Below are 17,570 nucleotides of genomic sequence, written 5' to 3'. Positions count from 1 at the left end.
CCGTAGCTTATAGACGCTTGCAATACCAGATGTATTGTGGTCCCTACCGCGACATTCCCCAGGAGCTCGGGTCACCTTACTCACCAGAGGAACACAACACTGCTTGAAAGCAGTATTATTTAGGTAAGGTCGAGGTACTGCCCCAGTCGGGCTGCTCCAGATTTTGAGCAGGAATTTCCTGTTTTAATACCGTGATTTATGGTTGTTCTAGGGCGGTGGCGGCGTGGGGGGCAGTATGCGGGTACCTAATACGGATTCCTGTGTAGAAGTCGGCGTCGCGGACCTAGAGGACGGTGCTAATGGCTTACAAGTGCGCCGCGGAAGCGAGCCCTCTTTACATCAAGACACATTGCCTCCGCAAAGACAGGTATAACCTCGTTCCATATAAGGTGTTCTACTTGACCTACTTTTATATTTGCCATAAACTACATTATAAGTTATTGTGTATTTGATTTTTTATTCTTTCTTTTGTTTATTTCCACATTTTGAAAATATTTAATAGAAAACATAGGTGATTAATAAAAAAACTGTTTGTGTTAAGTTAAATAAAATTTCTATTTAAGTAAAACATTTTAATGTGTATCTATTTTTTGACGCCGCGTTGGCGCAACGGTCACAGCCATGGATTATACCTGTTGCGCTGGCGGTTGCGGGTTCGATCCCCTCACATGAAAAACATTTGTAGTGGCCATACAGGTGTTTGTCGTGGTCTGGGTGTTTGTGCAGTCCTTGTGGGTCTCCCCACCGTGCCTCGGAGAGCAAGTTAAGCCATCGGTCCCGGTTGTTATCATGTACACCTGATAACGATTGTTACTCATAGTAGCGAATATATCCGCCATCCCGCATTGGAGCAGCGTGGTGGATTAAGCTCTGATCCTTCTCCTACATGGGGAAAGAGGCCTAGGCCCAGTAGTGGTATATTACAGGATGAAGCAACACGTTGTATAGTATAGATAAATAGTAATACAATCGTCTGTCCAGGTTTCAGACCAAAGCAAGCGCTGGTCGGCGGCGGTGGTGTGCCGCGACGACACGAGCCGCGCGCCGCACAAAGCGCATTCCTTAGACGCGCGCCCGGCCGACGCCTCGCCGCCCGGACAGCACTTCCAACGACAGTCCAACCGCCTCTCTATGCAGTTCTCCGGACCTGGGTATGTACAGCGTACAGCAGGTACAAAACGCGTCTGCCGTATTCATTTTGGGTCCCCGTAACTGGCACTGGGTTTGTATTTTCCTCTTGAACAGCATACAACATATGCTACATCTGCCAGATCCAAAATTAATAAATTTTGGATCTTGTACCTTGGACTGAAGGTGCACCCTCAAATAGAATCAATGTGAATGCAATAATTAAGACCCTAGATGCGTTATAATGCATCTTCCGTTTTAGTTCTTAGGTCCTTATTTATTGGAAGTTCCCAAGATATAGATATATTAAAGCTGGCGCCTCCAATTTCTGTTTAAGCTGAAATTTATATGAAAAGGCTAATTACATTTCAAACATTTCTACTTAAATTTTTTTACGCAAAAGCATTTGCTTACTTTGTAAAAACATAAGTATTTAAACTTTCACAGCCACTATGAATATTTAGTATTCTACGGGAGTATTATTCTAGGGAGTTTCGAAATAAAAAGCGTGGTAAGTCCCGTAGAATAAAAATAGTAGTATATTATAACATATAATAACATTTTTTGGGGTATATTTGTTTGTACGCATAATATAATTATATGTGATGAACTGTTTATGTAAAAATATATGTATGTTACTTTATTAGGACAGATGTTTAAAGATAATTTAACATCAATATTGAAGTTAGTTAAAATACACAGTTGAATGTTAGAAAAAATTATATTTTGAGTAACATTAAAAATAAATTGTATTGCTTAATGAAAGTGATAAATAGATTACTTTGTGATGTTAATTCTTTTAGAAACCATTAAAAAGTGACATCACCATACGAATTCAAGGATTCTTTGACTCAGCCAACCAAAACCCATAAGACTAATTTGAGTAAACTGTACAAGCCAAACGACATCTATTCATAAAGTTCGTTAATTAGTTTTAATTGTTTCATTTTATATAAATAGGAATCAAAAAAGCAATGACCAATTTATTGATTACTTTCAGCTCTTTTTCCTGCTCAACTGGTATTATAACGTATTGATTGTATACGTAGAAAAAAGGAAAACGAAACTACTCCATTGCTTATTAAAAAACGTAGTATTGTAATGGTACGCTAAATTAGCTGTCAATGACCTAAGTTATCAGAAGACGAATTAATTTTCATGCAAAACGTTCTGATAAGCACACTTCAAGGATTACCTATTACATGTAGTATTCATATTACAATGTGTATATAATTCTTTTATTACATTTCCATTTCAGAAGTGGGGTTTGGCTTGATGCAGCAGAGCGAGTACAAGTGTATGAGAGTAAGAGTCTACCCCGAGATGCCCGCAAGGAACCCTTGGGTCAAGACACGCCGAGTAACAACCAGAACCACAGGTAACTTCAAATTTATAAGCTTCTTGTACCAAGTATAGGTTTTAAAGTGCAATTTGGCATACTGATCAGAACTAATGACATCTTGAATTGAAATTTAATCTATTACTTAATTCATTCACCAATAATTCTGGACAATATGTTTTTATGCAGCAAAATAGATATATATTCTTAGATCTTGATTGAATTTTATATGCTTAAAATTCATTGTATTGTTCGCAGAGTGGAAGATATGTTGAGGTGGGTGACTGGAGTCAATAATGTGGCCAGCGTACATCCTGTTCAAGAACGACCATTGGATCTTCTTCCAGAAGGTAAAAATGATAAGAGAAAAGCAAGCAGTAAAAATTGCAAGCTGACTTCTTTGTGGATCAAAATGTTTTTTTTTTTTTATACAATGATAGGCTTGCGTTTGACCACTATTTCACCTAATGATAAGTGAAAATGCGGTCTAAGATGGAGCACGCTTACCTACAAGTAACCTATTCACTCGAGACTTCCCCAGGCTAAGTTTTTCCCCAAAAAAGGGGTTATGTTTCACGAAACATAGTACACAGTATTTTCTTTATTGGGGAATTTTTATTAATGCCTCATTGACTAACTTTGTTTTTAACGAATCAAATATTATTTTCTGAGAATTAGTCGGAATATGTTTTTTGCGTAGTTATATATTCTCAATTCACACAATAAATTGCTTAAAACTAAATTGGAACACCATATCAATTGATTTTCACAATGAGTCATCATAGATAATGTTGCTAATTTATCATTTCAATATTGTTAAACTAGAAATAGTTAGTCGATTTTAATATGTAAGTACATTTTTTAATATGTAGGTAACATTTAATCTTCTTCAGGAAATAGTGAAAGGGCTATATCAGGCACGGAGGTTCCAGTCAGTCCAAGCAGTAAACCAGTATCGAAAGCCATGCAGACCGTGGCTGTTACCCTGGTCAAGGGTGAAAAGGGGCTAGGTTTCACTATCACCACCAGAGATAACCCCACAGGAGGACATTGCCCCATTTATATTAAGAATATTTTACCAAAGGTGAGACATTAGTAGAGGTCTAGCTAAGCCTTATTTTGTATATAAATAAATATACATAATTAATTATCATTTTATAATTTTGTATCACAAGTTATATAAAACATTAAATGCATTCTGGATGATATTTGATAATCTTAAAGTATTTAATAATAGGTATAAAGTCCTAGTCTGGTCATAAAATCCTTACCGATGATTACAACTAATAAATACTGCTCTAAAGCTGTGTTATGTTTATGTTGTGAGTAAGGTAGGCCGAGCTTTGGGGGGTGAAACGCGCGCTCGTCTGCTTCTGGTGTCGCAGGCGGACGTAGGCTAACTAATAGGTAACTGATTTAACAGGTGGGCCGGACGATTGTTTGTCACAGTGGGTATAAAAAAAATGTGCAGTATGAATGTGTAAAGACAGATCAGTATAGGTTAAAACGAGTGCTATTAAACCGAATTAGACGGTAAAGAGTGACATAAGTGTAGTAAGACGAGTGCGGTGCCCGATGGCAGGGCGCGGCGGTGTCGGACGGGCGGCTGCGCGCCGGTGACCGGCTGGTGGCGGTGAACCGGCAGGCGGTGGCGGGCCGCTCGCAGCAGCAGGTGGTGGCGCTGCTGCGCAACACGCCGCAGGGCGCCAGCGTGCACATCGTCGCCGAGCGCCACGCCGAGCGCCCCGCCGAGCGCGCTGCCGAGCGCTCCGCCGACCGCGCGCGCACGCAGGTGACCACCGCGACGATACATGTTTACCACTAAGGGCCATATAGACACGTCTTGTATTTAGAAGCATTTAAAAAAATTATAAATCTTTATGGGATACATACAACACCAGTCACATATAGATACCAACACAAATCATTTTTAATATATATTTTTTTTTCAGATAGTGGAACCTCAGCAAAGTCCGTCAAAGTATAACGAAAAGCCTATAGGACCACCGGCGAGCATACAATCGCAGCCTACCGAGGCTACGAAACCTGAAAACGGTCGAGTTTCTAGTATAGTAAATGCCATAAACCAGGGCAACAATAACTCAGTCAGAGGAAGAATACCTAAGAGCTCATCAAAGGACGACCTACTGAAGGATCACTCGGCCGATAGTGCTTTACAAGAGGCCTTAAATTCTTCTTCTAATTCTGTAAGTAACTATTTATGTAATACATTTTATAATGCATTTAGTATATAAACAAAAAGCTAAGAGTCCGAATAAAACTCTAAGATAGCTCTTAAGAGCCATTTCACAATTTTACGCTCTGCAAGTTTAGGTAAATTTGGTCGCATCGCGCGAGTCGTACGAGCCGCGCGATCTTTGTGCTAGTACGTATAGTGTGACAACCAAAAGACCATCGTGATCATTTTCTGATGTATAATAAAAATTATAACTATGGTATAAAATGTTTTTTACATAATTAATTTGTTAAAAATTTCAAGTATGTTATATAACAACAGTCAATAAATTTAAAATAAAATTAAAAAAATCAATTTTATGAAACCATTTTTTTAAATTGATTTAGTTTTTTCAGTTTACGAATGAATCTAATATTTACGATATGAATAAAAAAGCATTTAATGACATCGACACCGACAAACATATTAATTAACAAATAACAAGACAAACAGATTGAAATGCCTATTTGTATTGATAGTGTGAGAAAAGAAAATTAAATTATCCATTTGTTTACAGAAATTATCATTATATTATTTTACAGTCATTTTCGTAATATGGACCTTACCTCTAAGAGCGCTAGCGCTCGACTGATTTACCGGGCTTGATGCGTGGCAATATATACTATCTTTTTATTATTTAATATAAAATGTATTAAAAATAATTACATCTTTTAATTATTTTTTTTGTATTCCTTAATGATGTAAGTTTACTTTGATGAAGATAGTTCGTTAAAATTTCTTAGTTTTCTAAGAGAAATATCGCTTTTAAAATTGTACTTATTTGGAAAATATTCGTAACTTTAAATTTTTTTTATCGTTTAATAGAGATACAAATGGAATAAAAATCTATGATAGTGGACAACAAAATTATATTCCACATATTATGATATTTTTTTAAAATGGTTTCAACGTAGAGGTTATTGAAAAGTAGGACTTCAAAGTATACATTGCGACCGTTTACCCAGGGAGGAGGCTGATGAAAAGGTTAATAATTTTATACACATAATATAAATCAAAATTCTGATCTGACTATGGACTACAACAAAGGTTGCTCTATTATATTTCAAGAATATAAATTACATTATTGCATCCAACACTGAGATTAACGACGTCAAAATATTACAATTTCGCGGATTGTTACCGATTTTTGTGAAATGGCTCTTAATCTCAATATATTAAAAGTAAGATGTTAGTTATTGTAGTATCATCAACTAATTCTCTTTATCTTCAGTTACTAGGTCTGCGTAACCGTCTAATCTTAAGGCTAGATGTGCCAGTACACGATTCTGAAAAAGCTGGCCTCGGCATAAGCGTGAAAGGAAAAGTGACAGTGGGACCTGACCCCCATGACTTAGGAATTTTTATTAAGTCTGTACTACATGGGGGTGCTGCGTCTAGAGATGGAAGGTGAGCATATCTTTAAGGTTATCATGTCTTTTTTCTTAACAGAAGAAGAGGTTTTAGATCAATAGTGTATTTGCTTTATTGACCTTTTTGATATTATGCAAGTACAAAGTATTGTTAAGCGATTTCAAAAAAACACGCTGTATAGCTTTGAAAACTTTAATATCGTATATACAAGCCTGATCTGTATAAATTTAATGAAAAATTTTGCGTGGCAAAATCATAAAAAAAAGTATTTAATTCTTACGATTTATTTTTGTGTAACCCACACATTAGTTAGACCGAATATAAAATCATCATATCGAAAATTTTGATCTAGCGAGTACATCGTTCCATAGCTTAATTGGCTAAAGCACCGACAGGGTAAGTCGGAGATGTAGGTTCGATCCCCGCTGGAACAGTCAATTTTTGATATGATATTAAAAAAATTGTTTAAAAAAATATTTAAATTTTTTTAATGGATTTTTAAATTTAGGTTACACACAAACGACCAGTTGCTCAGCGTCAATGGCGTGTCACTGGTGGGACAGTCTAATGCAGAGGCAATGGAGACGCTTCGCCGGGCGTTACTACACTCAAGGCCTAATGTACATGGAAGCATATCTCTCACTATCGCTAGACGAACAGGTTTGACTTTATTTTTAAATTAACAATAATGAAAATAAGTAAAATAATGTATATAAGGGCAAATCCATAATACAAAATAACGGTTCATTGTTAATCCGTTCTTGGTTTGAAAAAGATTTTACATTCCATGTTACTGGTAATAAGTAAATTAGTATAAATCAGGCCTTAAATAATTTAAACGTAAAATTGTTAGAAAATAATATATGGTTATTAAAAAATTTACGTGGTTTCTAAAGTCTAATTACGGTTACAGACAGCATGGATAGCTTAGCGAGGTGGAAAGACGACACACCACCGAACGGTAACGACACGACAAACTCGAATGAAAATAGCAATTCTCAAAATTTCAACACAGTCATATACAACACGACACAAGAAAAAAAACTGCAGGATTATAATCACAAAGAAAATAGTCAGGAAAGTCTCGATAACCCCGACGGAAGGAGTACAAAGAAACATGCCTCAATAGTCACTATCAATAATAACAATAGTTGGGTGTCCAATCAGTCGGACGATAGTAAAGGGTATTTAGAGAGAGACAAGGATATGCCGCACGATAACAAGAGAGATAGTTTTGAGTGGAGTCGTTTGGACGGGTGGAATCCTGTAATAGATAGGCTGACAGGCTTGCGCAATGAGAGTTATTACATGGCAACGCAAGTGGAGCCCCCGGTCACGAACGGACATCACTATAGACAAAACTTAGGACATGTTCACATGTCTAGATCTCCCCCTGCACACCATAATGTTATCATCGAGGAGGATTATGGAACGACGAGGTAAGCCTTACTATAAAATTTGACTTTGTGTTATTATTAGTACTATGATGAATAAATTACCTTTACCATGATAAATAAACACGCGAATAGTTTATTAATATGTTTATTATTTCATAACTTCAGTGACTAATTTTAGTAAAGTAATAATAAAATAAAGCCGTAGGTTGATTGTTTATTAAATTCAAGTAATTGTACATCCGTTTGTATATACCCACGCTAAAGGAAGTCGCTTACCGAGTGGTGTGGAACACTCGAAAATTCGCAAATATACGAATTATAAAAATGATTCAAGTGAGGTCAAACTACTTGAGACGTCGTGGTCGCTCATGTGATGTGACTGTGGCAGGCACAGCGCGGGCGAGTCGGGCAGCGAGAGCGGCGCGTTCAGCCGCGACGCGGTGGGGCGCCGCTCCATGTCGGAGAAGCGGCACGCGGCGCTGGACGCGCGCAGCACCGGCACCTACCGCAGGCTCAAGGAGAGCAAGGCGCTCAGCGGTACCGCACCCTGCTCACTGCTCACTGCTCCCTGCTCACTGCTCACTGCTCCCTGCTCACTGCTCCCTGCTCACTGCTCCCTGCTCACTGCTCACTGCTCCCTGCTCACTGCTCCCTGCTCACTGCTCCCTGCTCCGGGCTCGCTGGGCCGCACCAGCTGCCTGTTCGCTGACCGTTCGCTTGTGACGTAGAACTGTTATCGAACTGGTAGCGATACCAGTATCTGCTATTTTAGTTTGCCGATTGTTAGGCACGGAAGGCACTTTTGACTTTCGATTTGACAGGAATAGCTGCATAACTCTTGCTGTCCTATATAGCTGTGACAAATTACAAAGTCTCCAGTTAAATATTTAAATTATCTAAATTTAACCTTTTAAAATCGTCCAGTATCTTAAAGATTATATGTGTTGTAATAAAAACAACTGGTTCAAAAAAACTACAATCTAAAAATCTTTACTTCCCAAATATACAATATGTATGCACAAATAGTGCAAGAAGAACTGTTAAATAATTTCTACCACTGATAAATCCATCAATAAAACATGAAATTGAAATTACAATGAATTTCCATTCTGTCGAATTACATTAAAAGTCTTTACCAAAATGTAGGTAATATTTGAACATTACATATTTCAGCTATGCAAGTTGGTCCGTCTCTTGGTATGCGGAAATCATCAAGTCTAGAATCTCTCCAGACAGCGATACAGGAAACTCAAAGAATCCCAATTCGAAACGAACCCATCTATGCACGAGCTCACCCACGTAAGTTCAGACAGAAGCTACAAATTAATAATTAGTGACTGAATAACATTAATAATAAAATTGAATCTGTTTGTCACTGCACGATTGTGATGAAACTTGGTATATAAATAGACAAAGGAATTGAATAACACACTTAGCTCGTCGGTTCGGAAATCACATGAAAAAACCATGAGCCACAACTATTTATTACAAAAAATTATTTTAATGTTAAGTTAAACATTTACCTATTACGGTTCTTTAATAATGTATTATTATTAAAGAAGGATTCTTCGAAAATTCTGCTACATCGGGTGTTTAATCGATTTTTAAAATAAATAACTGTTTCAGCGCTAAAACATTGGCTAACCGATGATAATGCAGCTCCAGAAACGATCGTACGAGGCTCGCCACAACAATCTTCGTTATCACATAAGAAACCCTCACTACTTAAATCCTTATCCACAATGTTTAGGTATGTTTATTTGTTTGAACTTCTGGTTATAGTATAGAAAAATAATTTAATATTACATATGTATATTTCCTCGTACAGTCTGAACTTAGATTTTTATTCAATGGTATTATGTCTCTAGAATTATACTACACATTTTTTTTTAAGTGGGGAAAATCCATCATGGATACCCTCCGGCGCGGTGGCGCCAGAGGGTTATGTCAGACCCCTACTGACTAAAAAACCACCACGTGTGAGCAGTCGTCCGCCTGGGTGGGGCGAGATGGGGTTGCGCTAGCATTCGCCATCTCACCCCGGCGGTAGGCCCGGACGAAACCTCCGGGCCCTGGCACAATAGCGGGTGCGGCCTCGCTCACAAATAGGCCACCCCTCAGACATGTGGGGTCGTGTCGTCAGGCCGGCCGAAGTCTCCCAACTATCGGCCGGCGACCCCACTATTACGAGGGGGAGAGGAGGTGGGCAAACTGTCTCCTCCTTGTCCCCGTACGTCTGAGCCGGAGTGGGTCAGCGGAGACGTCATTCTCCCTGGCCCGCTCCGCGGTCAGCATGGCTTAGGAGTATGGCTTGTACGACGCTCGGCAGTGAGAGATCCCGTCCGAGGACCGCCGAAAGCCCGCGCCGCTGTGACTCCCACGCGGCGTACACATCTTTAATATACATCTATTATACGAAAAATGTATTAAATCTTATATAGCCTATAGCCTTTCCCAGTAAATTTATCTATCTAATAATTCAGTTCGAACCAGTAATTTCTTAGCGCGTTTAATCAAACAAACAAATTCTTCAGCTTTATGATATTAGTATCGATTAGAGGCTATATCAAAATAATATTTCAGGATCGGCAAGCCACACAAGAAGGCGGAGCCGGAGATCTACGGACGCGCCCAGCCGGGCCGCTCGTCGGAGAAACTGTCTCGCGAGACTCTCGAGAGACACCGCTCCGACGAGCGTGCTCCTGACGAACCCGTGCCATCCACAAGGTACGATTTTATAACTTACTTAGCTAAATATTTGTCACGATGTTCTTATAAAGAAAAATGTTATTGTAGGTCATTGAACTCAAACGAATTCGCATGTTTAAGAGCTTACAGTAGATATCTAATGTAATAAAATCACCAGTAATAATCTTCTGAAAATTGCTTTTTTTTGTAACTCTTAGTATTATAAGTATAGAAGAGACTTTGCATTTGACCGCCCGATTGTGTGCTTATAAGGAGAGGGCGCGAGGTGGGAAACTCAGTAAATTAATGGGTGTGCTTTAGACCACAAGATCGAAGTAAGATTTCTTTAGTTACCCCTACAAGTAATATACGAAACTTAAGTAGTCTCTATCTTCACTAAGTTATATCTCCCTGTCAAACGAAGTTCCGTTCGTGAGGAGTGTAAGTTCAATGGTTCTTAGTGTACGACCCACGACACCGCCTGCCCGCAGGGAGGAGCGCGCGCGCGGCGGCTCGCAGCGGCGCGCGGCGCGCACGGCGCCCTCGCCCGCGCGCGCGCACGTACGTACGGCACTGGGCTGTCGGACACACACATAACACACACACACACACATATCTTATAACACACACACACACACATCTTATAACACACACACGGTCGTCTGTTCCTATTGTGAGCACCTTAATGCTCGTGTCACAGGTAACAGCCGACTGGTATAACTATACATTTTTTTGAATAAATATAAATAGAAACATTACATATATAAATACAAATATTACACCGACACTCAGGCATCAAACCCGAAACCCGCGGAACAGAAAGCAGGACCAATACGAACTGCGCCAACGGCCTAGTATACTACTCGTTTCTAATATTTACGCGAATTTCACTCCTTATAATAAAATAACTATTTCAGATTTTATCGCTGTTTATTAAGTTTTTTAGGTGCCCGACGTTTCGGATACTTCAAAGCAACCAGACAGTTGTTTAGTTACAGTTACTGTCCAGTATCCGAAACGTCCGGCGTCTATAACATCTAAGAAACCGCGATAAAATCCGGTACAGTTGTTTCATTATAACAAGTATAGTAACTTATAGGATACAATACACACTATTAGGGAGATCTCCTAAACTAATCGTCAAATCTCGCTTAAAATGACACCACACGCAACACTAGCTTTATAATTAACCAAAAAAGAATCATCAAAATCGGTAGAAAGTTATGAGGTTACACACACAAACAAATACAATCAAATTAAGAACCTCTTCCTTTTGTTTTGAAGTAATAAAAAATATATAGTATCCCTCTACTACTCAATTATTTAAAACGAATATTACAATTTGGTAAATTATTTTTCAAATTTGGTACTTTTAAATATGTATAAGTAAACTTGCCACAAGAAACTAAACTAAAAGTCAATCCGTTCAATTCCGTTTACTTGCTTCGAATACAAGACCTTGATTAATTAATTTATATAAATTAAAATAAGCGTGACTTCAATAAAATGATGTTATTCTTCGTGCAGCAGGTGATGGACAACGCCTGGGGCCCAACCGGGCACTACGTTAATTATGAAGAAATACAACAAAATTTAAAGTAAGTTGATACATACTTTACAGTTAGTGTAGACAGGACAGGAAGACACCTTCTACTACTCTACCTGATTTATATAAAAAACGAACGTATTGTTTGTTAAATATTGTAAATTCGTTTTAATTTAAAATTAAAACAAACTCGTTTTATATAACTAAATATATTATTTATGACATATGCCGTAAAAAATAATAATTATAATTGAATATACAAAACGAGTTAGTTATTAACGATTCACGTGGATTAAGTTTGGTTTTAAGGATTTCACTCGTCGTTTAAAGTTTTCTGATATTAAGTAGAGGTCGCTTACATAATGGAAAATTAAATAAATAAAACATTTCAAAGTCCTAGCGATTATTTAAACTTTAAGCGTTTTGAAGGTCCTATAACAGTTGTTGTCATAACGTTTGTCGGTCTGGTTTGTAGTAGTATTTTTTTATTTTGCCAAGATAGATTTATTTCGATAAACTTTAAAAAAAACATCAATCATGACAAAAATATATATAATTATTAATATATTAAGACGACACGTTGGCGCAACGGTCACAGCACTGGTTTGTGACTGTTACGCTGGCAGTTGCGGGTTCGATCCCGCACATGACAAACATTTGTATTGGCCATGGAGCTGTTTGCCGTAGTCTGGGTGTTTGTGCAGTCCTCGGAGAGCACGTTAAGCCGTCGGTCCCGTTTGTTATCATGTACACCTGATAGCGAGAAGCGTGGTGGATTAAGCTCTGATCCTTCTCCTACATGGAGAAAGATGTCTATGCCCAGCTGTGGGATATTACAGGCTGAGGCGATAAATTTAATTTAAGTTTAGTCGTGTCCTCCTTAATTATAAATAACGAAGTCGTGAAGTAAGCGTAAAGTTAATTTACATGAAGGGTAATTAATAAAAAGCGAAAAGTTTCGTTTGACGTCGATGGAGTTCTTAGGATAGTCCCTTGAGTGCTTCGAAATTCTGCTAATGAAAATCATGAACTCGTGACTCGTGTTTGATTAAGATTAACAAGGCGAAGTTTTATGTAATGCTAATTTTTCATTTCATTCTAAAGTTGACTAAAATAAAAAAATTACAAGTCTTCAACAATTTTAAAGGATGCTATAGATATTAAATTTCGGATTTGTTTATGGATAGAAATTTGGATCCTATTATATCGTTTTCGGTTATGATTACCAATATACGAATATTAATATAGGTTAGTTTCTAATATGTATATTTAAATTTTAAAGATTTTTCAAAGTGAGTAAAATATATCATGATATATACAAGAATACTAACAGTTGCCCGCGACTTCGCTTGATTAGAAACTGATAATATTTACGTAAATCGGCTAAAGTATTGTATAACCATTATATTACTAAAAATCTGGAGCAGCCCGACTGGGGAAGTACCCTGACTTTACAGAAGACCACAGCTAAATAATACTACTCTGAAGCAGTTTTGTGTTCTTGTGGTAAGTAAGGTAACAGAACTCCTGGAGGGTTGGCCAGTACGCTTGTTTGTTAAAAAAAAACTCCTAAACTAATTATTTGGCCAGCAGTCAGCGGCGGGAGAAACTGAGCGAGGTGCAGATCGGGCAAGTGCGACGGACCGCGCAACACGACAGGTACCATCGTTATTATTTCTACATTTCTTACTGGCTTTAGCTTTTCTATCTGAAAACTAAGCTTTTAACTTCAAAAAATATATTTTGGATTCGATAAACATACCGTCTGTAACATTTATATCTCCAACCGAAACTTTCACTTAAGAAAATTTAATTTTGGTTTAGATAATGACAAAATATTTTTCAACTTAGGCTCTAGAAGTATAGGCTATTCGCGATAATGAAATAGTGAGTCATCGTTGTCACGTAGCTTAGCCCACACCAATTTTAAATCGTAGTAAACGAACGCCGTGTTCAAATTGTGTGTTTGAAAAAACTTTTTTGTAATATTTAAACATTCATTATTGAAATAATTGGAATGGAGGATAAATTATAAGTATTATACAGGATAATAATAGTATCGACAGTTTAACGCGCCGAGGTCGTTTGAAAATTACTTAGGAGAACAAGTCGCCAGCAGTAAATATATACAGACAGGAAATTCCAATCCTAGAATTAACGTCATTATATAAGCACTAGATTTTTTTTAACAATAAACTATTAGTTACTCATGGTTCGTTTATATGTGTATAATTATTGCACCTGAATATATATAAAAAAAATCGTTATTTCACCCCTTGAAGAAAATTTAGAGTATTTGATAAACGGGCGATTTTTTTTACAATAACCTACTAAGCTGTTATAAACTAACATCATAATGAAAACTTTATAAGTCAATTAGTCGAACAATAATAAATTTATTTTGTATGCATAGATTATTTTCATAATTTTATAATTTTAGCTTATCGTTTTCCGAGTATTGTTTTGATGGAATAATTAAATTATAGCAAATTATAATGCTTGTTTTATAATTATCACATAATAGTTTAAAATATTAATATAATTGAAAATATATATGTATAAATAAATATGAGTGTTTAATTCAAGATTAAACTTTGTATAAAACGTTAGTAATATAATTATTCTCTTTATTTAATAGAATTATATTTATATTATATTATATAAATTTTATTTTGTTATTTAGTATTAACTACATCATTTCATTGTTTGGAAATCAAAAGCAAAAACAATAAAATCTTGCGAATACGGACTTCATTATTTTATCATAATACAACAAAAAGTTGATTTCTGATAAAGCAAAAAATAGTTTCCATTTGAGTCAAAGTTTGTACGTATGATAAAACAAAAATTACGTAGACAACAAACTCATTCTGAATATTAATATACAAAATTTTATTTTTAGTACTTTCTATATAGAATATCAAAAAAAAAAAAAAAAACCTAATAAAACTGTATCTTAAGCAACGTTTTCGTCATAGTTGTAACAGTAAATAAATTGCAATCTTTTACTTTGTCATTATGTAAATAAAAAATATCATAAAGTAAATTAAAGTTACATAAAAATATGTGTCTGCAAACATTTTTTTGCATATTAATTTTAGTAATTAATACCAGTACTCGAAAATATAGTACTCATAGTAAATACAAGACGGTTTTTGTAACACAAACTCTTCACAACCAAAATCTCTCAACACAAAATATAAAAAAATAATAACGATTATAAACGTTGTTTTGCTATATATTCTTGTAACTTAGGTGTATAAAAAATAGATGTTGGCCGATTCTCAGACCTACCCGATATGCACACAAAATTTCATAAAAATCGGTCCAACTGTTTCGGAGGAGTATTGTAACTAACATTGTGACACAAGAATTTTATATATAAGATTAATTAATTCAATTAGTCCATACAAAAATTTACATTTAAAAGTATCTAACAAGGTTTACAATGAAACATACAAAATCAAATTTTTATTAGTTGAAATATAAAATTAGTAATAATAATACGTTTAGTTCAAAGTCCATACAATGAAAAAACAGTATATAAAATAATGAGCGTACAAACCAAGAAAAACAGAAATAAACATAATATAACAATAAAACGTAAGAAATCGAGATCAAAGTATACACATTTAAGTATACAGATTAAATTAAATATATTTTGAATGTCATGAATATGAATTCGGGGTTTTCCGTAATAAATAGGTCGGGAAAAGACTTTCATATTTTCCAGTAAAAAGTTGCAATAAAATCTTTTCAGTTGTATTGTTTGTAACTGGCTGGTTTTAATATCATAAATAGATGACATTTTAAAAATGAAATTAAAAAGTGAAAAACAGTTTTCCGCCACTTTTCATTTGTTTTTATGTCAGCCAGATAGGCGAATTCTTTTTGGATTATATAAAAACTTATTTTCCCACCTAAGACTACAATTTAAATCCTCTTTCTTGCCATTTACGTAGTACAGGTACGAGTAAGTATATGAAAAGATAATTAAATTTTCAATAACGTAACCTTACTTCCCTCGGCTTGTGATAAAACAGGTCTGATGTAAGTACATAATGTAGGTACACTTCAACTAATGGCTTCTAAATGTCAAAGGGCATTCCGAAGCAATATATTTTCTGAACCTGAATGGCTCGAATAGAGTGTAGCTCATTAATAAACATTGATTTAAGAGAAAAAACTAGAGATATTCTTATATAATAGAAATAAATTAATGCGTATATATAAGTCAACTAGCTTTTTTGCACCATTTTGTTCGCTTTGACTAATACGTATACTTCTATGGTAAATATACCAATGTGAGTTGTACTTTAACCACTCGTTTTGTTTCCTGCTCAGTGCCGGTGGGACCGTGAGATGCAAGTGTTTCGTAACGTCTCACTAATTGCTAGTCTTGAGCTTATTCTGCACACATAAATTGTCTGAATGCCCTTGTCTCACTAACGGCTAGATTTAGATATCTTAGATACTACCCGTATATATGCACGTAAAAGGAATATTCAATATTGTCCTAATGTTGTTTACGTGTAGAAAGTCGTGCAAAGCTATAATTTACATAATTAATAGCTGTTTGTCATGAGTTGTTGTTAAAGTAAGATCTCAGAAGAATATATGATAGAAGTATTAATGAGTAAAAGTACTTTTTACATTATATTAAATATACAATTATATTTTTACAAAATTAAAATAATTTATAAAGCCTTCAATGGTAATAATTTTGTGGTTGATCTGTTTCTACTAGTATTTTAGTTTTAGAATAATAAAATAAAGTTTGGCTGATTAAAACAATTAAAAACAGATTTTCAAAGGAGCTTTAAATTGAAAATATTTAACAATTTTTTTTCTCAACAGTAGACGACCAGCCGCTGCCGGATATCACTCCCAACGGTCCTGCAAGGACAGTGGAGCTCGGCCGCAGTCCAACTACTACGAATACGAAAGCGCTCCACCAAGAAGACCAGGGAAACTCTCGCACTACCACTGAACTCTGCGAAGTTATAGTTCTGGATATTATCTTACGAGATGACTCGACACGCTATACACCAATCTGCTTCAAAAACTCTCAAAAAATTCCTGATATTGGAATATTTTTTTAAGTAAGCTGTTTGAACAATTCTAACCCAATAATCCAGAAGCACGTGCAAAAAATAAATTAGCCTTAACCTCGATCTGGTTTATTTCAGTGAAGTTGAATGGATGTGCTGGATATCTGGATTGGAAAAATGTAAACAGCTAATGGAGAAATAAAATTCCATATCATAAGTTCCGAGAATATAAATAGAAGACAATGCTATCTTATATTAGTTAGGACATTTGGTGATACTATTGACAGGCCCGCTTGTTGTGTAAATATTTCTCAAATTAATTAGGCTATGAAATATTTTGTAAGTTTTATTTAGGAGCGCTATCAGGAATTGTCATCCATTATGCTATGACATTATCACCTGAAAGCGTACTGTGAAACATACAGAGCTACTTGTAACTGGATTTTGAATGTGTTCATTATAAGAAATATGTACATATATGAGAAAGTGAAGTTGTTTGTTGGATCTGAATGAAATCTTAAATCAAAAATGTTACTTAAACATAAATTCTACTTTATTATTGAATTATACTTACCTGAACTATTGTATTATTAATTTTCGAAGTGTCCTATCAGATGTTTATGATGTGCTCAAATGTCAGGTATAATTTTTTTAATACAACTTGGTGCCATTTTATTGATGGTAGCTAGATCGTGTATAAATTTCTAACTAATTTGAAATGTTATTTTGTATATGTACGTCATAAAAATTGCGTGACCTCATCGCGTGTCAAGAGGAAAATGAGTACAATAACGAGAAACAAGGAGGCTACACA

At 35.8% G+C, this 17,570-nt stretch overlaps 1 protein-coding gene across 1 annotated transcript in view; it reads left to right on the top strand.

Moving 5' to 3' along the window:
* LOC123653792 (partitioning defective 3 homolog) overlaps positions 1-17,343 on the top strand; it is a 29,469-nt gene extending 12,126 nt beyond the window's left edge. The window contains exons 3-20 of the mRNA XM_045589774.1: positions 212-367; positions 982-1,151; positions 2,387-2,506; positions 2,726-2,817; positions 3,361-3,551; positions 4,050-4,259; positions 4,420-4,674; positions 5,935-6,110; positions 6,583-6,734; positions 6,988-7,513; positions 7,860-8,008; positions 8,645-8,770; positions 9,098-9,221; positions 10,055-10,198; positions 10,651-10,720; positions 11,651-11,757; positions 13,296-13,364; positions 16,563-17,343. Coding sequence (XP_045445730.1) covers positions 212-367; positions 982-1,151; positions 2,387-2,506; positions 2,726-2,817; positions 3,361-3,551; positions 4,050-4,259; positions 4,420-4,674; positions 5,935-6,110; positions 6,583-6,734; positions 6,988-7,513; positions 7,860-8,008; positions 8,645-8,770; positions 9,098-9,221; positions 10,055-10,198; positions 10,651-10,720; positions 11,651-11,757; positions 13,296-13,364; positions 16,563-16,695 — 2,970 coding nt within the window. The 3' untranslated portion in view covers positions 16,696-17,343. The remainder of the gene's footprint in view (positions 1-211; positions 368-981; positions 1,152-2,386; positions 2,507-2,725; positions 2,818-3,360; positions 3,552-4,049; positions 4,260-4,419; positions 4,675-5,934; positions 6,111-6,582; positions 6,735-6,987; positions 7,514-7,859; positions 8,009-8,644; positions 8,771-9,097; positions 9,222-10,054; positions 10,199-10,650; positions 10,721-11,650; positions 11,758-13,295; positions 13,365-16,562) is intronic.
* The last annotated feature ends 227 nt before the right edge of the window (positions 17,344-17,570 follow it).

Source organism: Melitaea cinxia, chromosome 5, assembly GCF_905220565.1.
Source record: "Melitaea cinxia chromosome 5, ilMelCinx1.1, whole genome shotgun sequence".
NCBI lineage: Eukaryota > Metazoa > Arthropoda > Insecta > Lepidoptera > Nymphalidae > Melitaea > Melitaea cinxia.
Note: the sequence above shows the minus strand (reverse complement) of the source record. Positions and strands in the feature narration are given on the sequence as shown.